Source organism: Thalassophryne amazonica, chromosome 1, assembly GCF_902500255.1.
Source record: "Thalassophryne amazonica chromosome 1, fThaAma1.1, whole genome shotgun sequence".
Classification (NCBI taxonomy): Eukaryota; Metazoa; Chordata; class Actinopteri; order Batrachoidiformes; family Batrachoididae; genus Thalassophryne; species Thalassophryne amazonica.
The window spans coordinates 107,865,480-107,891,362 of NC_047103.1; the positions used below are offsets into that span (position 1 = coordinate 107,865,480).

The 25,883-nt window shown below is 44.4% G+C and overlaps 1 protein-coding gene across 5 annotated transcripts in view; it reads left to right on the forward strand.

The window, feature by feature from the left end:
* Positions 1 to 9,965: 9,965 nt before the first annotated feature.
* The window catches only part of LOC117512923 (protein SON), a 451,527-nt gene continuing 435,609 nt past the window's right edge, over positions 9,966 to 25,883 (forward strand). For all 5 annotated transcript variants that reach the window (XM_034173153.1, XM_034173176.1, XM_034173169.1 and 2 more), the window contains exon 1: positions 9,966 to 10,090. In XM_034173153.1, the coding sequence (XP_034029044.1) occupies positions 10,008 to 10,090 (83 nt within the window). In that variant the 5' untranslated portion in view covers positions 9,966 to 10,007. The remainder of the gene's footprint in view (positions 10,091 to 25,883) is intronic.

The following is a 25,883-nucleotide window of genomic DNA, read 5'->3' on the forward strand; positions in this document are numbered from 1 at the left end:
GCCGTTTTGACTGGTTTAGCATCAGGAGATATGAAAAAAAATTAATTAATTAATTAAATCTGTGAATTGTGGATGCAGCATACAGATAAAACAAAACCAACCAGCATAGGGTTAAACAGCAATTAAAATGGTTATTCAAAAATAATTCTCCAAGAAATATTACTTAAAAATGATACCACCAGTTCCCAAAGCAGGGGAAAAACATTACCGTATTTCTGTTGTATGGCTGGGGGGCCTGGCTGCCTTTTTGTTTCTGTCTTTTGTTTTTCCTTCCAGGTGGCTTGCATTTGGGACTGAGTGGCTGTGTAGCTGAGTTTATCAGGACCTCACCCTGATCACCTGCGGCTCGTCAGGACTCACAGCTGTGGTGCATCTACATGGATTGGAACATGGTGGCATTTAAGACTGGAGTACACAGTGTGTATTGGCCAGAGACTCGACCTTGTGACCAGACGGGTGAGATCGCCGTCTTGAGAGCCATCTCATCATCAGTGGATGCAGAGAACGTCCAGGTTTGATGCATGGTCTGTGAAAGAGGAGAGGGTGAGGTCTCACGCTCGTCAGCACACTTCCTGAGGTACGTTAGATTTTGTGACTAACATTTATACAGTCAGTAAATATGGTGTCCCTCACACCTTTATTATATTGAGCTGTATGTAGTCGTTTAATCAGCTTCCACTGCTGTGGAGTTTTGTGAACTGGATGTTCCATGCCTGCAGGGTGGGAAGCTGATTAGTAATTAAGCCAGGAAGTGCTTGCTGTTTGTGCACCTTTGAGCGTTCTCTCTGTGTGTGGAGTGTGGACTCCCATAATGATTTCTTCATTCACAGACTCGGTTTGTCGCGGCCACCTGGGGGGTGTCGGCAGGGTCCTTGGGTCCGAACCAGTTCTGGCTCCGGACCGTTAGCGCTGCTGGGAGCGCACCGCAATCCACCACACCAGACCGCGCACTTTTATATTTTTCACAGCACTGTTATGTTCATTAAACTCTGTTATCCTTTGTACCGTGCTCTGCTTATTTTATACTGGGTCCTTCAAACGCTGGTCGGTTCTCCGGGCTGCGTCCGACACATAATTTCCTCTATTAGAAGCGCATGGGCTTATGTAAATAATGGGCTTTTTTTAATGGTCTAAATGTTTCTGTTTCGAAAGAATTAAATTTTTGGTCTAGGTGCGCCTCTATTGGACGTGTGCTTCTCATAGAGGAAATATGTTATATGTAAGGCATTGCATTAATATCGTTATTGTTCTGCCAGTTCTGCCACGAGGTTAGGCACAAAATAAAGCTTGAGATGATGTACAACAGTAAGAAAAGTTTCCTACAACAAACAGTATACAAAGCATTGTCTAGAATAAGAAAAACATATTTTTTTCCACCAGTGAGGCTTGATGTGCACAAATGGAAGAAAAAATATTATTGCCTGGGTTTAATTTTGAATATTCCATTATTACTGCACCTACCATGTCCTCGCCACTTGTGTCTTCGGAATGAGCTGGTGAACAAGCAGCAGAAGATGAAGTGGACGCATATGCAGGAGAGGCATGCTGTGAAGAGCATGGTGCAGCTTTTAATTTTTTTACCACATCCGGTAAATCAGGCAAGTCTAAAAGAAAGACAGATTTGTGAGGACTAAAAATTCAAGCTAAACTACAAAAATCGCCAAAAGTTCATGACAACTGAAGATGGCCTGCTGCTGCTTGTGGTAAGATTTATATATACAACTCATCATTTCTGTTCAAACGTGAAAATTTGTTTATATACACAAATTATAGAAATAATTCATGGAAAATAAATGTCTAAACTTCAACAAGTAATATTTGTCATCCACTTGATACTGGGGCTTAGTAAATCACTTTCTAGACTGATTCACTGTGCCCCGGTTACATGTGACACACACGAGTCATGTTATCAAATAGCTGATAGACTGGAGAAGACATAACACATGCTCATCAGTTCGATAGGGTAGTCTTCTAACTAATAATTTTTTTGGGCCACCTTTCCTCTGTTGTGAGAAATAAATGCAAAGACACTGACGTCCACGAAATTTACTTTTGATAGGAAAAAACTGACTTCACTTGCCACTTAGTTTTACCCTTAATGCATCCAAAAACAAAACACAAATTTATAAGGGTAATGTCTTTATGTATAAAAATATGGCATAACTGCTGTAAATATAATATAACGAAAGGCCCCTAAAATGACTCATACAACACTTTTTATATCTTGTGGGTGTTAACATAGGTGTGGTTTAGTCTAACATTTCTAATGTTACTGGCTCTCACCAACAGGGGGAGTTCTCCCTGTGTCTGAAACTTGGACAGATGATAGAGTAAAACTTAACATATTTCTCAGAACGTCCAAACAAATAACACAAATACTTAATAGCTAACATAAAACAAAGAATTAGCACAGATATATATATATGCAAAAACTTCCATTTTGAGTGATAGAATTTAAGATCTACAGTGAAGTTTTAGGCTAGACGGTAGGCATAGTGGTTGAAGTCAGTTTGAAAAACAAGTTCAGTCTTTCATTTTAATTTCTCACCTAAAAAATGAACTGAACTTTGAACTAATTCAAAATTGAAATGGTGATCTATGAATGTGAACAGTTCACTTTGAACATGTGTGAACTGACCTAGTTCATGAAAAGTGTGAACTTGTACAACACTGATCAAGACTACACATGGACATTTTATACTTACTTCTCAGATTCTCAAGGGCCACATGCAGCCACTTATTTCTTGCCAAAAGTTTAGCATTTGCTTTTGTGAGGTTGTTGACCTTCTCTTTCAGCTGTAAATAATTGCAGATTGTTCAATAATTATACAAAGTCAAAATGATTGACACTATTGCCACTGGGTGTTTTATATGAGTTAAAAAGGACAATGAGGTGCTCACCAGTGCAATCTCCATGCCCTTGTCCATTACTTCATCATCATCATCTTCACTCTAACAGAATAATAATCATGATTAATTTAACCCTACTGAAATTAAACAAAGAGTTGCAATGATAAATAAAGCAAACAAAGAACAATAAGAATTGTAGATGTAGCTTACCTCAGGACTCAAAATACATTCTTCTTCTTGTGAAGCCGCTGTGGTCTGTACAGGTGTGGTAAAAAGAACAGTTTAATATGATGTGTATGTAAAGCATGCCAGTTAATGTAATTTATCTCTATATACTATTATACGATTCCTTGGAAACAATCATAATGTACTTTATACATACCTTCTCTTTCATTTCCTTCTCTATAGCTCTTGCTAGTTCTTCATCATTGTTCTTTGAAACCACTTTCTTTTTCTTCTTAATCTACAGAGACAAAATTATATTGCAACATTAACAGTGAAATCCACACATGACAAGGACATACAGACACTATCATAGTGCATTCATGAAGAAAATAATCCCTAAACTGCCATTAAGAGAGCAATGTTACTGGAAGGCATACACTGTCAAAATCACCATCAAATTCCAGAAGTATTTCTTTTACAAAAACTGCACAAATGCTGTGAACTTATTTTCAGTTTCTCAATCGAGATAATGGTGAAATTTGCAGGACATGAAAGCATGTAACACACGTAACACAATCCATACCTCTGTTTTACTTCCAATCGTAGACTCTGCAATCTGTTTCGTGGCCAACAATCCACTTGAATTCGCCTACTTCAACGGCATCTTCCTCAGAAAACTCAAAAAGGACGTATTTCACCATTATACAAGCATAAATGTGAAATAAAGGAAACAGACAAAAGTGACGCGGTCTTTCTCCAAGATTGGCCTCGTTTTAAAATGGCGCGATCCTGAGCGCGTGGCATCATGGGATATAACGACCTATGACCCGGAGACAGATTCATGACTTATACGTGTTTATTTGTTCACATTGATCTAAGTTTTAGATGTTTTTATGAAGAAAACTGAAAAGTTAATTCTATTTTAAATTTTTGTTTCATTTATTTAAAAAAACGTATTCATTTTGAATCATTGCGGGCGCTGTTGTGTTGTACGCATGCGCACATACCTGACGGCATCTCCTGACCAACACTGCAGTCCGGGTGGTGGCGGTAATGCTCCGTATAAGTTGGTTACCAACCGCCTTTAAACACGAAGACGGTGAAGAAGAAGAAGAAGAAGAAGAAGAACAACAACAACAACAACAACAACAACAACCCGACGTCCACAGCCAAAGCAAATATGTTTTGGAACAAATATGTTTGTTTTTTCTATGCACTGTAACCGTATGAATTAGGGCATTGTCTACTCATTTCATGACCTTAACCTTAACAAAAGAAAAACAAATTAAAATATTTTCTTACTTCAAACACACATGTACCATATTTCCTCTATTAGAAGTGCATCTTGGGCCAAAAATTTCATTCTTTGTATACAGGAATTTTAAATTATTTATACTTATTTTATTTTAACCATATACAAGATAAATGGCATAGGTAACCTAATTATTATGCAGTTCAAACAATATACTTTAGGTGTTTTAAATAAATAGTCATTATTGATTTAGAGTAATTATATTTTATTAATACTAAATACATAAAGCTGAGGATTATGCATTTCAAATAAATAGGAATTATTACAGTAATGAATATGACTCATGTAAGGTTTATTTGGTAGGTTTGTATTAAAACTATCTAAAAAAAAGTAAATGGGAATTAGTCATGTAATAAAATTGCATAAATCTTAAAAGTCAGGGTTAAATATTTCTGTGAGTGTAATAGTGTCACAATTAATGTTCGTATAATAAAAAATTAAGGCTCAACCAACTATAAACAGTCCATGTCTGATGAGTGCAGCCACATGTTTATCTAAGGCTCTTTCTGGTATCAGCCCCGTGACTAATGTTACACCTTTCTGATGATGCTCACTGTTTTGTTTTTTTGTGGGGTTTTTTGCCTTTTTTAGGGATTCAGCCTTGAAGATGGAAATCTTCCAATTTATCCAGATGCACCCATCACCAAGTCACAGAGTCTACTGCTGATAGTGTCCTATGTCTTGCAGCATGGTCTTTCTGATAGTGCTTTGGATGATCTTCTTTCTTTGATGAATATACACTGTCCAAACAGTGTTCCTACATCAACGTATTTGCTGTACAAGAGTTCTGAATATTCAGTGTACGAGGTATGTTTATTTTTTATTAAATCGTCATCTGTACTGACCAATGTGTTTCATATAAAGGGAGTTATGCTGCATTTACACATAGGCAGGACGCATTACGAACGTCATATTTGTTTCATTCTTGGCACATTCCTGACATTCTTAACATGATCAGTGGCCAAGAATGTATACTTCGTGGCATTCATTTCTTGTCATTGTTATGTGTAAATGCAGCATTAGTCTGTGCTGTTATCATTTGCCATGATATGCTAGTAAATCATGTTCTTGTTGGTGTATGTTTTTTTTTTTTGTTGCTATACAGATTGCTTATCATTGATAATCAGTGTTGCTCAAGCTTCTGTTGTGTATTACATAAACGACCATGCTCTCGCAGGTTTCAATGTTCTTATATTCATACCATTCTTCTATTTCAATTTCAGGTTCACTATTATTGCATGGCGTGCACTACATATCTTGGCCCCGAGAAATTGACAAGGAATTGTACAAACTGCGGCAATGAATTCAGTGCAGACATCTCAACTGCAGAAGGTAGTTTTTTTCTCAGGATGCCCGTCAGAATACAGCTGCAAAGAATGATGAAAGTACCAGAAGTGGCAGCTGCCCTTGAAAATCGAAATATTGATGAACTCTTGAGAGAAACTAACATAAATGACATTGTTCATGGTAAACTTTATCAAAACCTTCTTCATGATGGCATAATAGGTCCCAATGACTTGTCATTATTGTTCAATACTGATGGAGTTTCTATTTTTAAATCCTTCAATTTTTCTGTTTGGCCTTTGTTTGCCACAGTAAATGAAATTCCACCACATATGCACAGGAAACATATGATTATGGCAGGCTTGTGGTTTGGAGAATGTAAACCCAAAATTAATACTTTCTTAAAACCACTTGTGGATGAACTTAGAGATTTGGGTTTGCACTCACCTCTTGGCCAAACCAGGATTTTTGCTGTTTGCCTGTCAGTGGATGCACCTGCCAGGGCTTTAGTGAGGAATTCCAAACAGTTCAATGGGAAGTATGGATGCGACTGGTGTAAGCAGGAAGGCACATCAATACCAAATGGAAATGTTTATTGTGTGTTGGGGGGGTTTGGCTGGACAACGTTGGGTTGTTTTGTGTTTATTTTCCTTCCCAGGTGATTTGGGGCTGTTCTTTGAGGAAAATGTGCTGCAGAAGAGTCTCTCTCCTCTGTTACGATGATTGGCTGCACCTGTTGCATTCTCATGCGGCTCTCTATCAGGACAATCCACGACACCTGTGATGTTCACATGCAGATCTGAGGACTTCCAGCTGGTACCAATGTAGTGATGAAGAACTACATTTAAACCAGCAGTGAGTTGGATAAGATTGCCGGAGAATACGACCTTGTGACGACTGTGTGGGGACGCTGAGGGCCGTTTCAGAGTCTGACATCGCGCCTGTGAAGGAGGACGAGGGTGAGAGGCAAACGTTGTCAGCACACGACAGAGGTGAATATTCTGAAAAGTTTATCCGTGAATGTAAATTGGCATTTATACGCAGCTATAAGTAATTATTGGTGAAAATTGTTTGGCGTGCTCCTCACGGCAGTGGCGTGCGGATTAATGATCCTCCACTAGCTGTGAGCAGCAGCCTCTTTGAACTAAGTTTGAAACCAGACCTAAACGTGTAGCTGATAAGTTTGCCTCTAAACAATATTTCGTAGTAATAAGTGTTGAATAATCTCATCTCTATTCCTCCTTCGCAGAGTACAGTCTGGGAAAGTCACCTGGGGGGGGGGGTGTTGGCGGAACTCCTGAGTCCTGAACATTCGGACTCCGACTGTTGAGACGCTGAGAGAGCGCGCCGCCTTTTCACCTCACCGGAACTCTAATTATTTAGTATTTCATGTATAGCACAATGGGAGAAAAATAAATGTTTTCTTTTTGGAACTGCTTCTGATTATTTCATGCTGGGTTCAGTCAGATACTGGACCGCTCCTCAATCCGCGTCTTATCCTTAACAATGACCCTCCCATTCGTACTTACCCATACAATGGTGAAGCACTCCCAAGAACTGACGATGATCAGAGGAGATTGTCAATAGAGTCACAGAGAACAGGGATGTGTCAGCAAGGTGTGAAGGGGCCTTCAGTTGTCATGCAGTTACCACATTATGACTCTGTGAAAGGCATTTGTTCTGAATCACAACACACAGCTTTCTTAGGAGTTACTAGACATTTTGTGGGGACTTGGCTGGATTCAGCAAACAGAGCAGAGGCATATTACATTGGGGACCAAGTGAAGAATTTAGATGAGAGACTGCAGGATATAGCACCTCCAAGTGAAATAACCAGATGCCCCAGGTCTCTCAAAACGCGGAAGTATTAGAAGGTATCTGAATGGTGAGCTCTCCTGTTCTATTCTTTGGTGGTATTTCAGGGAATTTTACCTGCTGTGTATATGAAACACTGGTTCCTATTTGTATTTGGTATTTATGACCTCATGAGTGAGAGTGTTTCTGAAAGGTTCGTGAGAGCAACGCTTGCCTCAGGATGTTTGTTCTGATGACTGAGCGTTTATATGGAATAAGACATTGCACTTTCAGTGTCCACTCATTGATTCATTTTGTCCAGTCAGTTATCAACAATGGCCCTTTATGGGCAACTTCCACCTTTGTTTTTGAGGGATACAACAGGACTTTGATTAGGTATTTCCACGGTACCCAGGAAGTTGGTTTTCAGATTTGTGAGACATTCTCTCTCATGAAGGTGATGACAGAGTTAGCAGTTAGTTGCATGGAGGAGAACATTGATGTGTCTGTCCTGTATACCTCATTGGCCAGCAGACACACTAAATCAAAATGTACAAACGTACTTTCAAATAATTTGCATGCTCTTGGCAAAGGAGAGCAAGTTATTCTGCCTCCATCAAAGTTACTGGCTGCAAGCAGACTGACAGGGAACCAAGTGCACACTTCCGCCATTGTATACAAGAGATTTATTTTTCACCACCAGCTGTATTCCAGCAGTGACTATTTTCAATCTGCTCGGCATTGCAACTGCAATGTTGCATTTACTCATGGTGTGTATAAATATGGAAGAATTGAAACTTTTCTCTGTGTTAAGTTGGGACCAGACTGCATGAATGATGATGGTTTTTGTTTGTGTGATAAAGCAAATATCATACTAGTAAAGCCATTCAGCATTACACGAAGACCATTTCTTGATGCAAGACTAGGCTGTTCATCTGACTTTCTTGTAAATATTGACCAACATGCAGATAACCCAAGTATTTGTATTTATCCAGGAGACATCCTGCAAAAATGTATTTTTATGAAATCTGATGTTTCATCTTACCTGTGCCCACTGCCTTTTCGGTTCTACTGGGATTAAATTGTGAACTGATGGTTACACATGAATGTTTTACATGTTTGCAGAACTTGGCCCTCTATAGAATGCTATAGGGCAGCCTATAGAATTCTCCAGGTCCCTCTATAGAATCCTATAGGGCAGCTTACAGAATTCTCCAGGTCTGTCTATAGAATCCTATAGGGCAGCCTATAAAATTCTCTCAAAGTCACCGTCAAGTAACTCTCAAGTCATGAATCGGCCACCAATTGTTTGCAAACTCACTTGAGATTTGACTTCAGACTTGCCGATTCATGACTTGAGAATGATTTGACAGTAACTTAGTCCCACCTCTGGCATATAGGATATAGACGGTCCTACAGGATTGTATACACTGGCGTATGGGTTGAACTGATATAACATATGCATGTGTAGTTTCAGTTACAGATGTTATAGTAACCATTTGAAGCAAACTGTCTGCATTAATGCTGACCTGTTTGGATGTTTACATCTATACTTGTGTTTGATGATACTGCAGTTTCCAAGTTCCATGGTTCTACAAAGAAAATGATATATGTAATTATGTATATACATTTAATAATTTTTAACTTGTAATAAAAGATATTGTTGAATTTGTAATGTTGTCTAACTTTTTTATACTTTGCCTTTATCTACTTGTGTATAAGCGTGATGTGTATATACACACTTCTCAAATATATTATAGTTACAAGTGAACAAAAATTAATATCTCCTTGCTAGTACAGTGGCAATGTTATCTTGCATAAAAATATGCAGACAAAATAAAACAATCTGTTTTTTCATCCAAATTCCACATTTTTTTCTATCAGATAATTTATCAGCTACATTTGAGTAGAATGCCAGAAGTGATTAATATGGTGATTCTATATGCTGGCATGTCTATAGAAACCTATAGGTTTCGATACGCAGTGGCGCCTATAGGTCCTTATGTCTGTAGAATGCTATTGGTCTCTATAGGCCAAGACCCCTGTAGGTCGCTTGTCTATAGGTGTTCTATAGAAAGCTATATGACCTCTATAGAATCCTATAGAAACCTATTGAATTTTTTCGTAAGGGAGAGGATCCTTGGTTCAAATCCCAGCCTGACTGGAAAACCACTAAGGGCCCTCGGGCAAGGTCCTTAATCCCCTCGTTGCTCCCGGTGTGTAGTGATCGCCTTGTGTGGCAGTAGCCTGACATTGGGGTGAATGTGAGGCATTACTGCAAAGCGCTTTGAGCGTCTGATGCAGACAGAAAAATGCTATATAAATGCAATTATTTAATGACGTATTTATTTATTTAATTTCGGCACTTTTACTCTCCATAGACTGGAATAAGGGCGTATAGAAAATTAATGAATGAATTAATTTATTCGCGCATCTCCCCCCGGCTATTTTTTTCGTTTTGCCTTCACTATTCACACTTCAGGCCAGTGCGTGGCGGTACTGCGTCTTTCGCTGGTTTGCCAACTGCCATAACATTTAACAGAAGAAGACAAAGAAGCAAACGAAGAAGACGACGACCGTGGCAACAATAACAAAATACAACATGGCAGCCAGCATAGAAGAGATATTTCAGGATTTTATATTAAATAAAATCAGAGAACTAGAAGGTCACCACGAAGGTCAAAGGTATGTTATTGTGACATGCATTTGTCTCATAGGTCATCAGAGCCCACTGACTAAACTATCTGACTATCTGGTTTGTGATTATGACGGAACCCATTCATTGTTATTAACAAACTTCAACGCATGAAACGTGGCAATTGCGCAGCATATTTAGTGTAGTTAAGTGTTGCAGGTGAAAGCTGAACGAGAATTTCAGAAAGCCACAGTTAATCTCTATAAATGCACATGTGAGAATCCAGAAAAATACGCACGTAGGAGTTTAAACTTAAAATGTTTGCTTCGCCCCGAATATAAACTGCGGTGTACAGGGCATTTATTCGCTTTCTATTGAAATGTTACATCACATTATTTATTTTTTTGCTCCGAAAAAAATTAAAAATAAATATTTCACATTGTTTTTGAGCTTACAGCATTGCGCGCGCGCGTGCGTGTGTGTTTAAGTGTAAGTGTCAGGGTGGGTTCTCAGTCTGTAACGTATTTGATTAAAACAACAAATGGTTCTTGTTTAAAATGTGTCAAATGTCTTGCAAGTATGAAGACCCCAGCTTCTCTGTGAGAGGTGTCAAGACCTTAAAGATAGCATGACTTTAGCATATGGATCCGTGTCATTTCATTGGTGGGTTTTATGTCACATGACGTGATATAATTTGCGGCAGTGGCTACAGGTACTGACCCATATCTACACAGACGTTCTAAAGATACGGAGGGTGCCTTACCGACCAATCAGAATGCGCAAATATGTCCGTACCCGTACCATATGCGGCTAAAGGTCCGGCAAGGCTTCAAAACTCATCCGTACATTGTCCCTCCCTTCATGGACAGCGACATGATGTCTCCTAACTGGGCAAAATATTGATGAAGTACCCGGATGTTAATGCATTTTCATTGGGGATTCGCGACTGAGCACACTCAGAAAAATGCTTGCAAAAACGTGTTAAAATGCCATTTTGACCTGGATATCTAGCCAGTAAAATTAATTTAGATTAAATTATGTCAGGAAAGTATTAAACTTACTGTGACACACACACATTCCCAAATATTGAAAGTTACACAGATCTGCGCTGTTGAAGCTGCTGAGCTGAGGCGTCCTGCTGCAGCTGCTGTGTTCAACGCAGCGTGGCTCCGTACCTTTCGCAGTCCTGCAGAAGATACGGATGTACGTACCCGTAGCCACTTCGATAATTTGTTATTGTGTTTCATTGACCGTGCAATAATTCTTTTTTAGCATGCAATTTTGATGCTATATGAAATTTGCTAATGCATGCTTCGACCACCACGCGCATGCACTCTACTGGCAAAACATGGCAGTTTGTTTTTTTGGCGAACAATGACTTGAATGAGCTAATTGATACTCCTAATTCTTCGAACACAAAACCAATTTAAAGTTCACTTTGGACTGTTGACATGAAAACACTAGTAGAACACCAAATGTAAGTTCCTTTTTCTGTTGTTTATAAATTAATAAATATCAAATAAAAGGATCTATTTTAGCCATTACGTAAACCAAAGAATTAATATTTTTTTCATTCTTTCAGTGGAACAAATATTTAATTCACTTTGTTGAATGGTACATTCCATCATTCACCTCATGAAAATTCAGTAAGGTATGTCTTCTATAATACATTCCAGTTCTAAGTTAGAACTCTACTAGTGTATACCAAGGTATATCTATCTAAAAAAACAAGAGTAGAATAGAAGAGTAGAATAGAGTAGAGTAGAGCCACTTAAGTGCCTGGTCTTGAGAACCAGGAATGGTAGGTTAAAGGCTTTTTTTTATCCCATGGGAACTTATCCCATGGGAACTCTCTCTACCCATCCAAGCAGCTCAAGAAAATGGACATCATGTATATGTGATATTTACACAATAAGGGTAATAAACAACATATACAATAAATATAGTTACTACATAATATTAGAGGAGTTAGCTTCTAAAACCTAAATATTCATACAGGAGAAGATTGTAGAATACTTATACCTAGTCTGTAGACTAGTAGTAAAATTAAATTATAGCTAGTAGGCTAAGCTGTAAATATGGTTATTTTATTATAGAAATGGAAGCTATGATGTAATATGTTTTAGGTATCTAAAGTTCACCCTGCTAGCTTACTATAGGAAGACAAAAAACGTAGTCTATATGCTATCTAATGGAAAACCCAAACTTAGATACTATATGTTGATATCTATTAAAGAACCCATAAACTGAAGAATCATTAAAAATTTACACCATGTAAAATAAAAATGTAAATCACGAAAATAGGCTAACTATAGCTAAATGAGCTACTGTTAAATTAGCCATTAATAAGCCAACCATACCTTGCTAGCCAACAAGGTTAAACAAAGCCAGTAACTAGCGTATAAAGTACAATAGCGTTGTTTAACCCTACAATTACTGTATTAACAAATATATATATAACAACGAATGTAAACAAAAGTGTGTATTAACGCTAGCTTCCCAAACTAAACAGAACCGGCTATATTGTTAGCTATGATAAACGGTGCTGCAGACGGCTCGATAAGCTAACGTTAGCTGTTAGGTTTAACTAATTGTACCCCACTCCTCCATTTTTATCACTAATATAATAATATAAAAAAAAGAACAAGAAAAAGTTAAAGCGTGTTGAAATGTATAAGAAAGAATGGTAAATGGACTGCATTTATATAGTGCTTTTCTATCTGCTTCAGACGCTCAAAGCGCTTTACAATTATGCCTCACATTCACCCCGATGTCAGGGTGCTGCCATACAAGGCGGTCACTACACAGAATACATTAGAATGAAAGACTATAGAGGTGGAAACGCTCCCGACTAAAGAGAGCTCAGGGCTCGTGGCTGCAGCGACATGTAGGCTAGGCCTTTAACTAGCTTGACAGAGAGAGATAGGTAGCACCATATGTAAACCATATGTAGGTTTACTTGGTATGTTACTACTCATATAAGGAAATTTGTCAATATGAAAGTTAAAATCATCCCGTTTGTCAAAAACTGTTGTTCTAAACTGTCTATCTCTAATGCTCAACGCTATATCAAAGTATGAGAGTTTTTTGTTGTTTTCTATAGTTTTTTTAAGCTCTAATTCTGATGGATAAATATTTTAAATTTCATTCTCAAAATTAGGGTTATTTAAAGTAAGTAGGTCATCAGTGTAATGGAAGGTATTACTAAAGGTTTTTGCTGACTGGCTATTTATTTTAAGTTTATTCATTCATAATAAAAAAGGAAAAGGTTTGCCAAAAGTGGAGCACAGTCTGTTCCCATAGGTATCCCGATTGTTTGTTTGAAATTCTGTTGCCAACCTCTATATAGATATTGTCTACAAGTAATTCTATATGCTCAGTCATGTTTTCTTCAGTTACATTATGATAACATGTCGATGTTGTGTTAGACCAGTTTGTTGTGCCATAATTTCTAATAACGATGTATTTAGAACCTCTAATTCTAAAAGCTTCCCTGACTAGTTCACTGATACTACACTCAACAAAAATATAAATGCAACACTTTTGGTTTTGCTCGCATTTTGTACGAGATGAACTCAAAGATCTACAACTTTTTCCACATACACAATATCACCATTTCCCTCAAATATTGTTCACAAACCAGTCTAAATCTGTGATAGTGAGCACTTCTTTGCTGAGATAATCCATCCCACCTCACAGGTGTGCCATACCAAGATGCTGATTAGACACCATGATTAGTGCACAGGTGTGCCTTAGACTGTCCACAATAAAAGGCCACTCTGAAAGGTGCAGTTTTGTTTTATTGGGGGGGATACCAGTCAGTATCTGGTGTGACCACCATTTGCCTCATGCAGTGCAACACATCTCCTTTGCATAGAGTTGATCAGGTTGTCAGTTGTGGCCTGTGTTGGTCCACTCTTCTTCAATGGCTGTGCGAAGTTGCTGGATGTTGGCAGGAACTGGTACACGCTGTCGTATACGCCGGTCCAGAGCATCCCAAACATGCTCAATGGGTGACATGTCCGGTGAGTATGCCAGCCATGCAAGAACTGGGACATTTTCAGCTTCCAAGAATTGTGTACAGATTCTTGCAACATGGGGCCGTGCATTATCCTGCTGCAACATGAGGTGATGTTCTTGGATGTATGGCACAACAATGGGCCTCATGATCTCGTCACGGTATCTCTGTGCATTCAAAATGCCATCAATAAAATGCACCTGTGTTCTTCATCCATAACAGACGCCTGCCCATACCATAACCCCACCGCCACCATGGGCCACTCGATCCACAACATTGACATCAGAAAACCACTCACCCACACGACGCCACACACGCTGTCTGCCATCTGCCCTGAACAGTGTGAACCGGGATTCATCCGTGAAGAGAACACCTCTCCAACGTGCCAAACGCCAGCGAATGTGAGCATTTGCCCACTCAAGTCGGTTACGACGACGAACTGGAGTCAGGTCGAGACCTCGATGAGGACGACGAGCATGCAGATGAGCTTCCCTGAGACGGTTTCTGACAGTTTGTGCAGAAATTCTTTGGTTATGCAAACCGATTGTTTCAGCAGCTGTCCAAGTGGCTGGTCTCAGACGATCTTGGAGGTGAACATGCTGGATGTTGAGGTCCTGGGCTGGTATGGTTACACGTGGTCTGCGATTGTGAGGCTGGTTGGATGTACTGCCAAATTCTCTGAAACGCCTTTGGAGACGGCTTATGGTAGAGAAATGAACATTCAATACACGAGCAACAGCTCTGGTTGACATTCCTGCTGTCAACATGCCAATTGCACGCTCCCTCAAATCTTGCGACATCTGTGGCATTGTGCTGTGTGATAAAACTGCACCTTTCAGAGTGGCCTTTTATTGTGGGCAGTCTAAGGCACACCTGTGCACTAATCATGGTGTCTAATCAGCATCTTGATATGGCACACCTGTGAGGTGGGATGGATTATCTCAGCAAAGGAGAAGTGCTCACTATCACAGATTTAGACTGGTTTGTGAACAATATTTGAGGGAAATGGTGATATTGTGTATGTGGAAAAAGTTTTACATCTTTGAGTTCCTCTCATACAAAATGGGAGAGGCTGCTATTGATCTACTACCTATTGGATTTTTGTGCATTTTTGGAAGCCAGTGCATTTTTGGATGGTAAGTGTTTCATATCCGTAATAATTTTAATGTTATATTTAGTCATAAATTCTTGGTGTTTTGTTACAATATTTTCTATGTGAAAAGGACAGTGTGACTATTATAAGACATACGAGGGCTGTCAATAAAGTAAGGGTCCTTTTTATTTTTTTCAAAAACTATATGGATTTCATTCATATGTTTTTACGTCAGACATGCTTGAACCCTCGTGCGCATGCGTGAGTTTTTCCACGCCTGTCGGTGACGTCATTCGCAGGTGAGCACTCCTTGTGGGAGGAGTCGTCCAGCCCCTCGTCGGAATTCCTTTGTCTGAGAAGTTGCTGAGAGACTGGCATGTTGTTTGATCAAAATTTTTTCTAAACCTGTGAGACACATCGAAGTGGACACAGTTCGAAAAATTAAGCTGGTTTTCAGTGAAAATTTTAACGGCTGATGAGAGATTTTGAGGTGATTCTGTCGCTTTAAGGACTTCCCACGGTGCGAGACGTCGCGCAGCACTCTCAGCCGCCGTCGTCAGCCTGTTCAAGCTGAAAACCTCCACATTTCAGGTTCTATTGATCCAGGACGTCGTGAGAGAACAGAGAAGTTTCAGAAGAAGTCGGTTTCAGCATTTTATCCGGATATTCCACTGTTAAAGGAGATTTTTTTAATGAAAGACGTGCGGACGGGTCCGCGTGTTGGGACGCAGCCGACGCGGTGCGGCGGCACAGGAAAAACACCTCCGTGTTGATAACCATTTGTAAAATCCAGGCGGCTTTTGATGGCTTTCAGTGGAGTGAGTATATGAGAAATTGTTTAACAGGCAGGACATGTTCCAACTTGTCCTTAAGGCTTTCAACAGAGGTGTTTTTCCTGTGGCGGAGCGTCGCGGCGGCTGCGTCCCGACGCGCGGACCTGTCCCCACGTCTTTCATTAAAAAAATCTCCTTTAACAGTGGAATATCCGGATAAAATGCTGAAACCGACTTCTTCTGAAACTTCTCTGTTCTCTCACGACGTCCTGGATCAATAGAACCTGAAATGTGGAGGTTTTCAGCTTGAACAGGCTGACGACGGCGGCTGAGAGCGCTGCGCGACGTCTCGCACCGTGGGAAGTCCTTAAAGCGACAGAATCACCTCAAAATCTCTCATCAGCCGTTAAAATTTTCACTGAAAACCAGCTTAATTTTTCGAACCGTGTCCACTTCGATGTGTCTCACAGGTTTAGAAAAACTTTTGATCAAACAACGCGCCAGTCTCTCAGCAACTTCTCAGACAAAGGAATTCCGACGAGGGGCTGGACGACTCCTCCCACAAGGAGTGCTCACAGGCGAATGACGTCACCGACAGGCGTGGAAAAACTCACGCATGCGCACGAGGGTTCAAGCATGTCTGACGTAAAAACATATGAATGAAATCCATATAGTTTTTGAAAAAAATAAAAAGGACCGTTACTTTATTGACAGCCCTCGTATATGAAGCAGTTGGAGGATGGGCAAGATGGCACCAGCATGTACCGGCAGTTGTCTACCTGCTCTGTTATCTTTTTTTATTGCTGTACTGTCATTTATTTTGTGTGAAAGCATCGCTGGATTGCTAGTGTATGATCACCAGGCACTCATTGATCTCAAACTCTCTCACGAGGTGGTTTTAAGTAACAATTTTGGGCACCAAACATCCAGACTCCTCCCTCCCTTGAGCTCTGTACATGCTTACCTGCTATGCTCACCTGTCTTCACGCAGAAGAAGCGACCCAGAAAGCATGGTAAACGCGGAGGTGTCCTTGTAAAAATTAAGGCTCACTGGAGGTCCAACTGTGGAATTGTCCCTCTCTTCGGGACTCCTGGATTCCCAGTATCTAGAAGATCGTATGGATTATGATGGATCCAGCCCGTGTTCCCTGCGTGTTTGGACGCCGCCCTTTGTCATCTGCCGCTTGCAGCACCTCAGCTCAAACGCCTGGCTAAGTGCTGCGGTGTGGATTTTGGCGCCCTCTGGCCGCTGTGCCGCTGCTACTCGCGGGTCTGTGAAAGTGTGTCTTTACGCCTTGGCTTGTTGAATGCTAGATCGCTAGATAACAAAACGTTTTTATTGAAAGAATTCTTTACATTGTGCAAACTGGATATAATGCTGCACACAGAGACCTGGCTCCAAGTCGGTGAGTCTTCACCGTTCTCTGAGCTTTTACCCCCTGCATGCCTTTATCTTTATACGCCTCGGATGACTGGCAGAGGCGGTGGGCTAGCTACTGTATACAACCCCTGGCAAAAATTATGGAATCACCGGCCTCGGAGGATGTTCATTCTGTTGTTTAATTTTGTAGAAAAAAAGCAGATCACAGACATGACACAAAACTAAAGTCATTTCAAATGGCAACTTTCTGGCTTTAAGAAACACTATAAGAAATCAAGAAAAAAAGATTGTGGCAGTCAGTAACGGTTACTTTTTTAGACCAAGCAGAGGAAAAAAATATGGACTCACTCAATTCTGAGGAATAAATTATGGAATCACCCTGTAAATTTCCATCCCCAAAACTAACACCTGCATCAAATCACATCTGCTCGTTGACATTAACCCTATGTCATGAAATTGACCCTATGTGTCTTTTTGCAAGGAATGTTTTCACAGTTTTTGCTCTATGGCAAGATGCATTATCTTCTTGAAAAATGATTTCATCATCCTTAAACATCAGAAAAGTGTCCAAAATATCAATGTAAACTTGTGCATTTATTGATCATGTAATGACAGCCATCTCCCTAGTGCCTTTACATGACATGCAGCCCCATATCATCAATGACTGTGGAAATTTACATGTTGTCTTCAGGCAGTCATCTTTATAAATCTCATTGGAACGGCACCAAACAAAAGTTCTAGCATCATCACCTTGCCCAATGCAGATTCGAGATTCATCACTGAATATGACTTTCATCCAGTCATCCACAGTCCACGATTGCTTTTCTTTAGCCCATTGTAACCTTGTTTTTTTCTGTTTAGGTGTTAATGATGGCTTTCGTTTAGCTTTTCTGTATGTAAATCCCATTTCCTTTAGGCGGTTTCTTACAGTTCGGTCACAGACGTTGACTCTAGTTTCCTCCCATTCGTTCCTCATTTGTTTTGTTGTGCATTTTCGATTTTTGAGACATATTGCTTTAAGTTGTCTGTCTTGACGCTTTGATGTCTTCCTTGGTCTACCAGTATGTTTGCCTTTAACAACCTTCCCATGTTGTTTGTATTTGGTCCAGAGTTTAGACACAGCTGACTGTGAACAACCAACATCTTTTGCAACATTGCGTGATGATTTACCCTCTTTTAAGAGTTTGATAATTCTCTCCTTTGTTTCAACTGACATCTCTCGTGTTGGAGCCATGATTCATGTCAGTCCACTTGGTGAAACAGCTCTCCAAGGTGTGATCACTCCTTTTTAGATGCAGACTAACAAGCAGATGTGATTTGATGCAGGTGTTAGTTTTGGGGATGAAAATTTACAGGGTGATTCCATAATTTATTCCTCATAATTGAGTGAGTCCATGTTTTTTTTTCCTCTGCTTGGTCTAAAAAAGTAACCGTTACTGACTGCCACAATCTTTTTTTTCTTGATTTCTTATAGTGTTTCTTAAAGCCAGAAAGTTGCCATTTGAAATGACTTTAGTTTTGTGTCATGTCTGTGATCTGCTTTTTTTCTACAAAATTAAACAACTGAATGAACATCCTCCGAGGCCGGTGATTCCATAATTTTTGCCAGGGGTTGTATAAAGAAAGCTACACCTGTCGGCAGGTACCGGCAGGTGTAGCTTTGTCTCCAGCTTTCAAACTGCAGACTTTTGTGATAAGCTCTGATATTGTTGTGGAAGTGTAGGAACACGGACCCACAACAGGGGCGCAATGAACGGACAATGGAGGAAGATAAATAACAAGTTTTACTATTGTGAAACAAGCACAATAATTACAACAATCACAATTTGGGGCCGAATCCGCTGGTGTCGTGTGGGCAGGCTCGAAGGTAGGAGACGCCCGTCTCAGTAGAACCGGAACCACCCAGATCTCCTCTGCCACCGAACCCTGGAGATGCTGGAACCGCCAAGTCCCGAATTCCCAGGTGGCCACTGCCTCCGCTCGTCGGATCCGGTACTGCTGGCAGGAGAGAGCACACACACAGGTGGGATGCGAGCACCCGATAATGGAGAGGGGAGAAGCCGCCTCCACCTCTTGTCAATGTACAACAGGAAGGTGAGTACTTATCCAAGCAATAAGCTCCTAGTAGTCAACACTCCTGAAAAGGCTTTACAAATGATTAGTCAGTTTACACTAAATGTGCATGCGGAGATTACTACCTCAGTCGTAGACGATATCTCGGCACTGAGGTGGAGACGCCGTCCTCCTGATATACCCTGGTGCTGAGTTGAAACAGCTGTGTCCCATAATGGGTGACAGCTGTCACCTTGGCTGCTCTCACCAGGTGGCGACGCCCTCTGGTGGTGGTGGGCCAGCAGTACCTCCTCTTCAGCGGCCCACACATAACAGGACCCCCCCCTCAACGGGCGCCTCCTGGCGCACGACCGGGCTTCCCCGGATGGCGACGGTAAAAGTCGGCCAGGAGGGCCGGGTCCAGGATGAAGCTCCTCTTCACCCAGGAGCGTTCCTCGGGGCCGTACCCCTCCCAGTCCACCAGGTACTGAAGACCCCGGCCCATTCGACGGACATCGAGGAGCCGACGCACGGTCCACGCCGGTTCCCCGTCGATGATCCGGGCAGGAGGTGGTGCCGGACCCGGGGTGCAGAGGGGTGAGGTGTGATGGGGCTTTATCCGGGAGACGTGGAATACTGGGTGAATCCGCAGCGAGGCCGGCAACCGAAGCCTCACTGCGGCGGGATTGATGATCTTGAGGATCGTGAAGGGGCCGATGTATCGGTCCTGGAGCTTGGGGGAGTCCACTTGAAGGGGAATGTCCTTGGTGGATAACCACACCTCCTGCCCAGGACGATATGCGGGAGCCGGGGCCCGCCGCCGGTCTGCATGTGTCTTCGCCCTCGTCCGGGCCTTCAACAAGGCAGAGCGGGCGGTACGCCACACCCGACGGCACTTCCGTAGGTGGGCCTGGACCGAGGGCACACCGACCTCTCCCTCGACCACCGGAAACAAGGGGGGCTGATACCCCAAGCACACCTCAAACGGGGAGAGGCCGGTGGCAGATGACACTTGGCTGTTGTGAGCGTACTCGATCCAGGCCAGGTGGGTACTCCAGGCCGTCGGGTGCGCGGCTGTCACACAGCGTAGAGTCTGCTCCAAGTCCTGGTTCGCCCGCTCTGCTTGCCCGTTGGTCTGGGGATGATACCCAGACGAGAGGCTGACCGTGGCCCCCAGTTCCCGGCAGAAGCTCCTCCAGACATGTGAGGTGAACTGGGGACCGCGATCGGAGACGATGTCTGATGGTATACCATGCAGACGGACGACGTGGTGGACCAGGAGGTCCGCTGTCTCCTGGGCCGTCGGAAGCTTCGGGAGGGCCACGAAGTGGGCCGCCTTGGAGAACCGGTCCACTATCGTGAAGACGACGGTGTTTCCCTGGGACGGCGGGAGACCCGTGACGAAGTCCAGGCCGATGTGGGACCAGGGGCGATGAGGCACGGGCAGTGGCTGTAGCTGCCCTGAGGTCTTCTGGTGATTGGCCTTGCCCCTGGCGCAGGTGGTACAAGCCTGGACGTAGTCCCGGACGTCGGTCTCCAGGGATGCCCACCAGAAGCGTTGCCGGACGACTGCCACGGTCCTTCGCACCCCTGGGTGACAGGAGAGCTTAGAACCGTGACAGAAGTCTAGGACTGCGGCCCTGGCCTCTGGTGGGACGTATAGTTTGTTCTTTGGTCCGTTTCCGGGGTCCGGGACACGGGTCAGGGCCTCCCGGACGGTCTTCTCCACGTCCCAGGTGAGGGCGGCCACGATAGCGGACTCCGGGATGATGGGATCCGGGGGATCCGACGGTTCCGTTCTGACCTCCTCTTCGTGCACCCGGGACAATGCATCCGATCGCTGGTTCTTGGTCCCGGGGCGGTAGGTAATCCGGAAGTCAAAACGGCCAAAGAACAATGACCAGCGGGCTTGCCTGGGGTTCAGACGCTTAGCGGTCCTGATGTACTCCAGGTTCCGATGGTCAGTGAAAACCGTGAATGGCACGGCTGTTCCCTCCAACAGATGTCTCCACTCTTCGAGGGCCTCTTTCACAGCAAGGAGTTCCCGATTGCCGACGTCATAGTTCCGTTCAGCGGGGGTCAACCTGCGGGAAAAATAGGCACACGGGTGAAGGACCTTATCGGTCTTCCCGCTCTGGGAGAGCACCGCTCCTATCCCTGAGTCCGAGGCATCCACTTCAACCACTAACTGGCGGCTAGGATCGGGCTGCACCAGAACTGGTGCAGACGAGAAGCGCCGTTTCAACTCCTTGAACGCGGCCTCGCACCGGTCCGACCAGGTGAAGGGAACTTTTGGAGAGGTCAGGGCTGTCAGGGGGCTAACTACCTGACTGTAGCCCTTAATGAACCTCCTGTAGAAATTCGCAAAGCCGAGGAACTGTTGCAGCTTCCTACGGCTAGTGGGTTGGGGCCAATCTCTCACCGCCGCAACCTTGGCCGGGTCCGGGGCGACGGAGTTAGAGGAGATGATAAACCCCAGGAAGGACAAAGAAGTGCGGTGGAACTCACACTTCTCGCCCTTCACAAACAGACGGTTCTCCAACAACCGCTGCAGGACCTGACGGACATGCCGGACATGAGTCTCAGGATCCGGGGAAAAGATGAGTATATCGTCTAGATATACGAAGACAAACCGGTGCAGGAAGTCCCGCAAGACATCGTTTACCAACGCTTGGAAGGTCGCGGGAGCATTAGTGAGACCGAACGGCATGACCAGGTACTCAAAATGACCTATGGGGGTGTTGAATGCCGTCTTCCATTCGTCTCCCTTCCGAATCCGAACCAAATGATACGCATTCCTAAGATCCAGCTTGGTGAACATCTTGGCTCCATGCAGGGGGGTGAACACCGAATCTAACAAGGGCAACGGGTATCGATTGCGAACCGTGATCTCGTTCAACCCCCTATAATCAATGCATGGACGAAGCCCGCCATCCTTTTTACCCACAAAAAAGAAACCTGCGCCCATCGGTGAGGTGGAATTCCGGATCAACCCGGCAGCTAATGAGTCCCGGATGTAGGTCTCCATGGATTCGCGTTCCGGCCGTGAGAGGTTGTACAGCCTACTGGACGGAAACTCACTGCCTGGAACCAAATCAATGGCACAATCATACGGGCGGTGGGGAGGTAGCGTGAGGGCCAGATCCTTGCTGAACACGTCAGCGAGGTCATGGTACTCCGCTGGCACCGCCTTCAGATTGGGCGGGACTCGGACCTCCTCCTTAGCTTGGGAGCCAGGAGGAACCGAGGAACCGAGACACTCCCGATGGCAGGTTTCGCTCCACTGTACCACTACCCCGGACGGCCAATCAATCCGGGGATTGTGCTTCAGCATCCATGGAAACCCTAAAACCACACGGGAGGTGGCCTGAGTCACGAAGAACTCGATCACCTCCCGGTGGTTACCTGACACCACCAGAGTTACTGGAGGTGTCTTGTGCGTGATTGGTGGGAGTAGGGAGCCATCTAGTGCCCGAACCTGCACAGGCGAGGTAAGAGCCACCAGAGGGAGCCCTATCTCCCTGGCCCATCTGCTGTCAAGCAGATTCCCCTCAGAGCCCGTGTCCACCAGTGCTGGGGCCTTCAGGGTAGAATCCTCATACAGGATCGTGACTGGGAGTCGTGTAGCAATGTGGGTGTGTCCCACGTGCATGTTTTGGCCCACCCCTGGCCCAGTCTCTAGGGGCGGGCGTTGGAGTTTAACCGCTCGGGGCAGTCGTTTGCCATATGCTCACTCGAGCCACAAACATAACAAGCTCCGTGGGCCCGCCTCCTGCTCGTGTCCATAGCTTCGTCAGCAGGGGGAGCCGTAAGCGCACGGAGCGCCGGAACAGAGGAGCGTGGGGACGGCGGAACTCGACCGGACCCGGAAGGGAGAGGGACGACCCGTGCCTGGCCACGCCCTTCGCCTCGCTCCCGGCGACGTTCTTCTAACCGGTTGTCAAGCCGTATGACCAGATCAATGAGCTCATCTAAATCCCGCGGTTCGTCTTTAGCCACCAGGTGCTCTTTTAGGACCAGAGACAATCCATTTACAAAGGCAGCGCGGAGGGCAGTGCTATTCCAGCCGGATCTCGCTGCCGCGATGCGGAAGGCGACTGCATAGGCAGCTGCGCTCCGACGTCCCTGTCGTATGGACAGTAATGCGGTTGAAGCGGACTCTCCTCTGTTGGGATGATCGAACACCGTTCTGAGCTCCCGTACAAACCCGGCGTATGACTGAAGGAGCCGTGAGTTCTGCTCCCAGAGCGCTGTAGCCCAAGCGCGTGCCTCCCCGCGAAGCAGATTTATCACATAAGCTACCCTGCTAGCATCAGCTGCGTACATCACGGGACGCTGAGCGAAGACGAGCGAACATTGCATAAGGAAGTCCGCGCACGTCTCCACACAGCCGTCGTACGGTTCTGGAGGGCTTATGTATGCTTCTGGGGACGGAGGAAGGGACCGTTGAACGACCAGAGGAACGTTACTTTCGCGCGCAGGGTCCTCAGGAGGGAGAGCCGCAGCGGCGCCCGAAGGGCGCGCTTCCACTTGTGCGGCGAGAGCCTCCACCCTGCGGTTCAGGAGTACGTGCTGCTCGGTCATCAAGTCGATCCGAGAGGTGAAAGCGGTGAGGATCCGCTGCAACTCACCGAGTACCCCTCCCGAAGCCTCCGCCGCGCCTTGGTCTTCCATTGGCCGTTCAACAGCCGGTTGACGCCCCTCGGAGTCCATGACGCTGGCCGAGATATCCTGTTGAGGAAGTGTAGGAACACGGACCCACAACAGGGGCGCAATGAACGGACAATGGAGGAAGATAAATAACAAGTTTTACTATTGTGAAACAAGCACAATAATTACAACAATCACAATATGGGGCCGAATCCGCTGGTGTCGTGTGGGCAGGCTCGAAGGTAGGAGACGCCCGTCTCAGTAGAACCGGAACCACCCAGATCTCCTCTGCCACCGAACCCTGGAGATGCTGGAACCGCCAAGTCCCGAATTCCCAGGTGGCCACTGCCTCCGCTCGTCGGATCCGGTACTGCTGGCAGGAGAGAGCACACACACAGGTGGGATGCGAGCACCCGATAATGGAGAGGGGAGAAGCCGCCTCCACCTCTTGTCAATGTACAACAGGAAGGTGAGTACTTATCCAAGCAATAAGCTCCTAGTAGTCAACACTCCTGAAAAGGCTTTACAAATGATTAGTCAGTTTACACTAAATGTGCATGCGGAGATTACTACCTCAGTCGTAGACGATATCTCGGCACTGAGGTGGAGACGCCGTCCTCCTGATATACCCTGGTGCTGAGTTGAAACAGCTGTGTCCCATAATGGGTGACAGCTGTCACCTTGGCTGCTCTCACCAGGTGGCGACGCCCTCTGGTGGTGGTGGGCCAGCAGTACCTCCTCTTCAGCGGCCCACACATAACAGATATTCCAGTCCTGTGCGCGCTGGTGTATCGCCCTCCAAAGCCAAATAAAGACTTCATTCCGGACTTTACTGACTTTGCTGCCAGTTTATCATTGAATTACGATCACTTTCTGATTGTTGGGGATTTTAATATCCACGTCTGTTGTGATTGACTCCTTTAATTTGACTCAGTCTGTGTCAAGCTGTATGCAGAGAAGGGGCTTATTTTGGACATTGTGCTCTCTTTTGGTCTTAATCCTAATGCATTTGGGATTTGTGAAACCCACTTCTCTGATCACTTTGCTGTTCTATTTCATTCCTCCTGACCGCCAGAGTGCGCAGCACAGAGGTCGAGAATATATACCAACAAAGTCACGCCATTGAATGTGATCTGGGTGACGTCACTGGTTGTCTTTATATACCAGACGCACCCAGCACTCGCTTCTTTTCTACATTCTTGCATTCTTAGAGGTTGAGAACGCATTTAGTTGCGATTGCCGCTCTCGCTTGTAGCTTCGCAACCCACCTTCGGTTGGAGCTACGTGCACTGCACACGTCCTCCAGAGGCTGCGAGACACGGCTTCACCGTTTTTTGTATTCTTTGAGCGATGCCTGTCGTGAATACACCTTCCTAAATGCCAGGTGCGCGCCTTTGCCACTGCCCTGCTGGGTATTTTCCTCTGTGCACGTTAGCTGTGTTGTTTCGATGAAAGCTGGCTATTTGTTTAGTTGTGTCACTAACCCCGTTAACTACGTGGTAGTGTGTGTATCAGAACCAGTATAGTGTACTGTGTTGGGCTTGCCGTGAGTGTTTTCCACTCCTTGAAGTACTTCGTCTGCACTGCCGCCATTTGCTAAGTTTAACAGCTCCGCTAGCAGCTAGTGTTGTCGTCGTTGCTCTAAGTGACTTAGCACTTGGGCTGTGAGTTTTTCAGCTGTGTGCATCGTGTTATTACTGTGGCTGTGAGTGTTTCACGCTCCGGGCCTTGTATTAGCTTTTACACTGTGAGTGTTTCACGCTCCGTGCCTCGTGCCGAGTCTGCGGCTGGAGTGCTTCACGCTTCGTGCCTCGGGTCGAGTCTGCGGCTGTGAGTGCTTCACGCTCCGTGCCTTGTGTCGAGTCTGCGGCTGTGA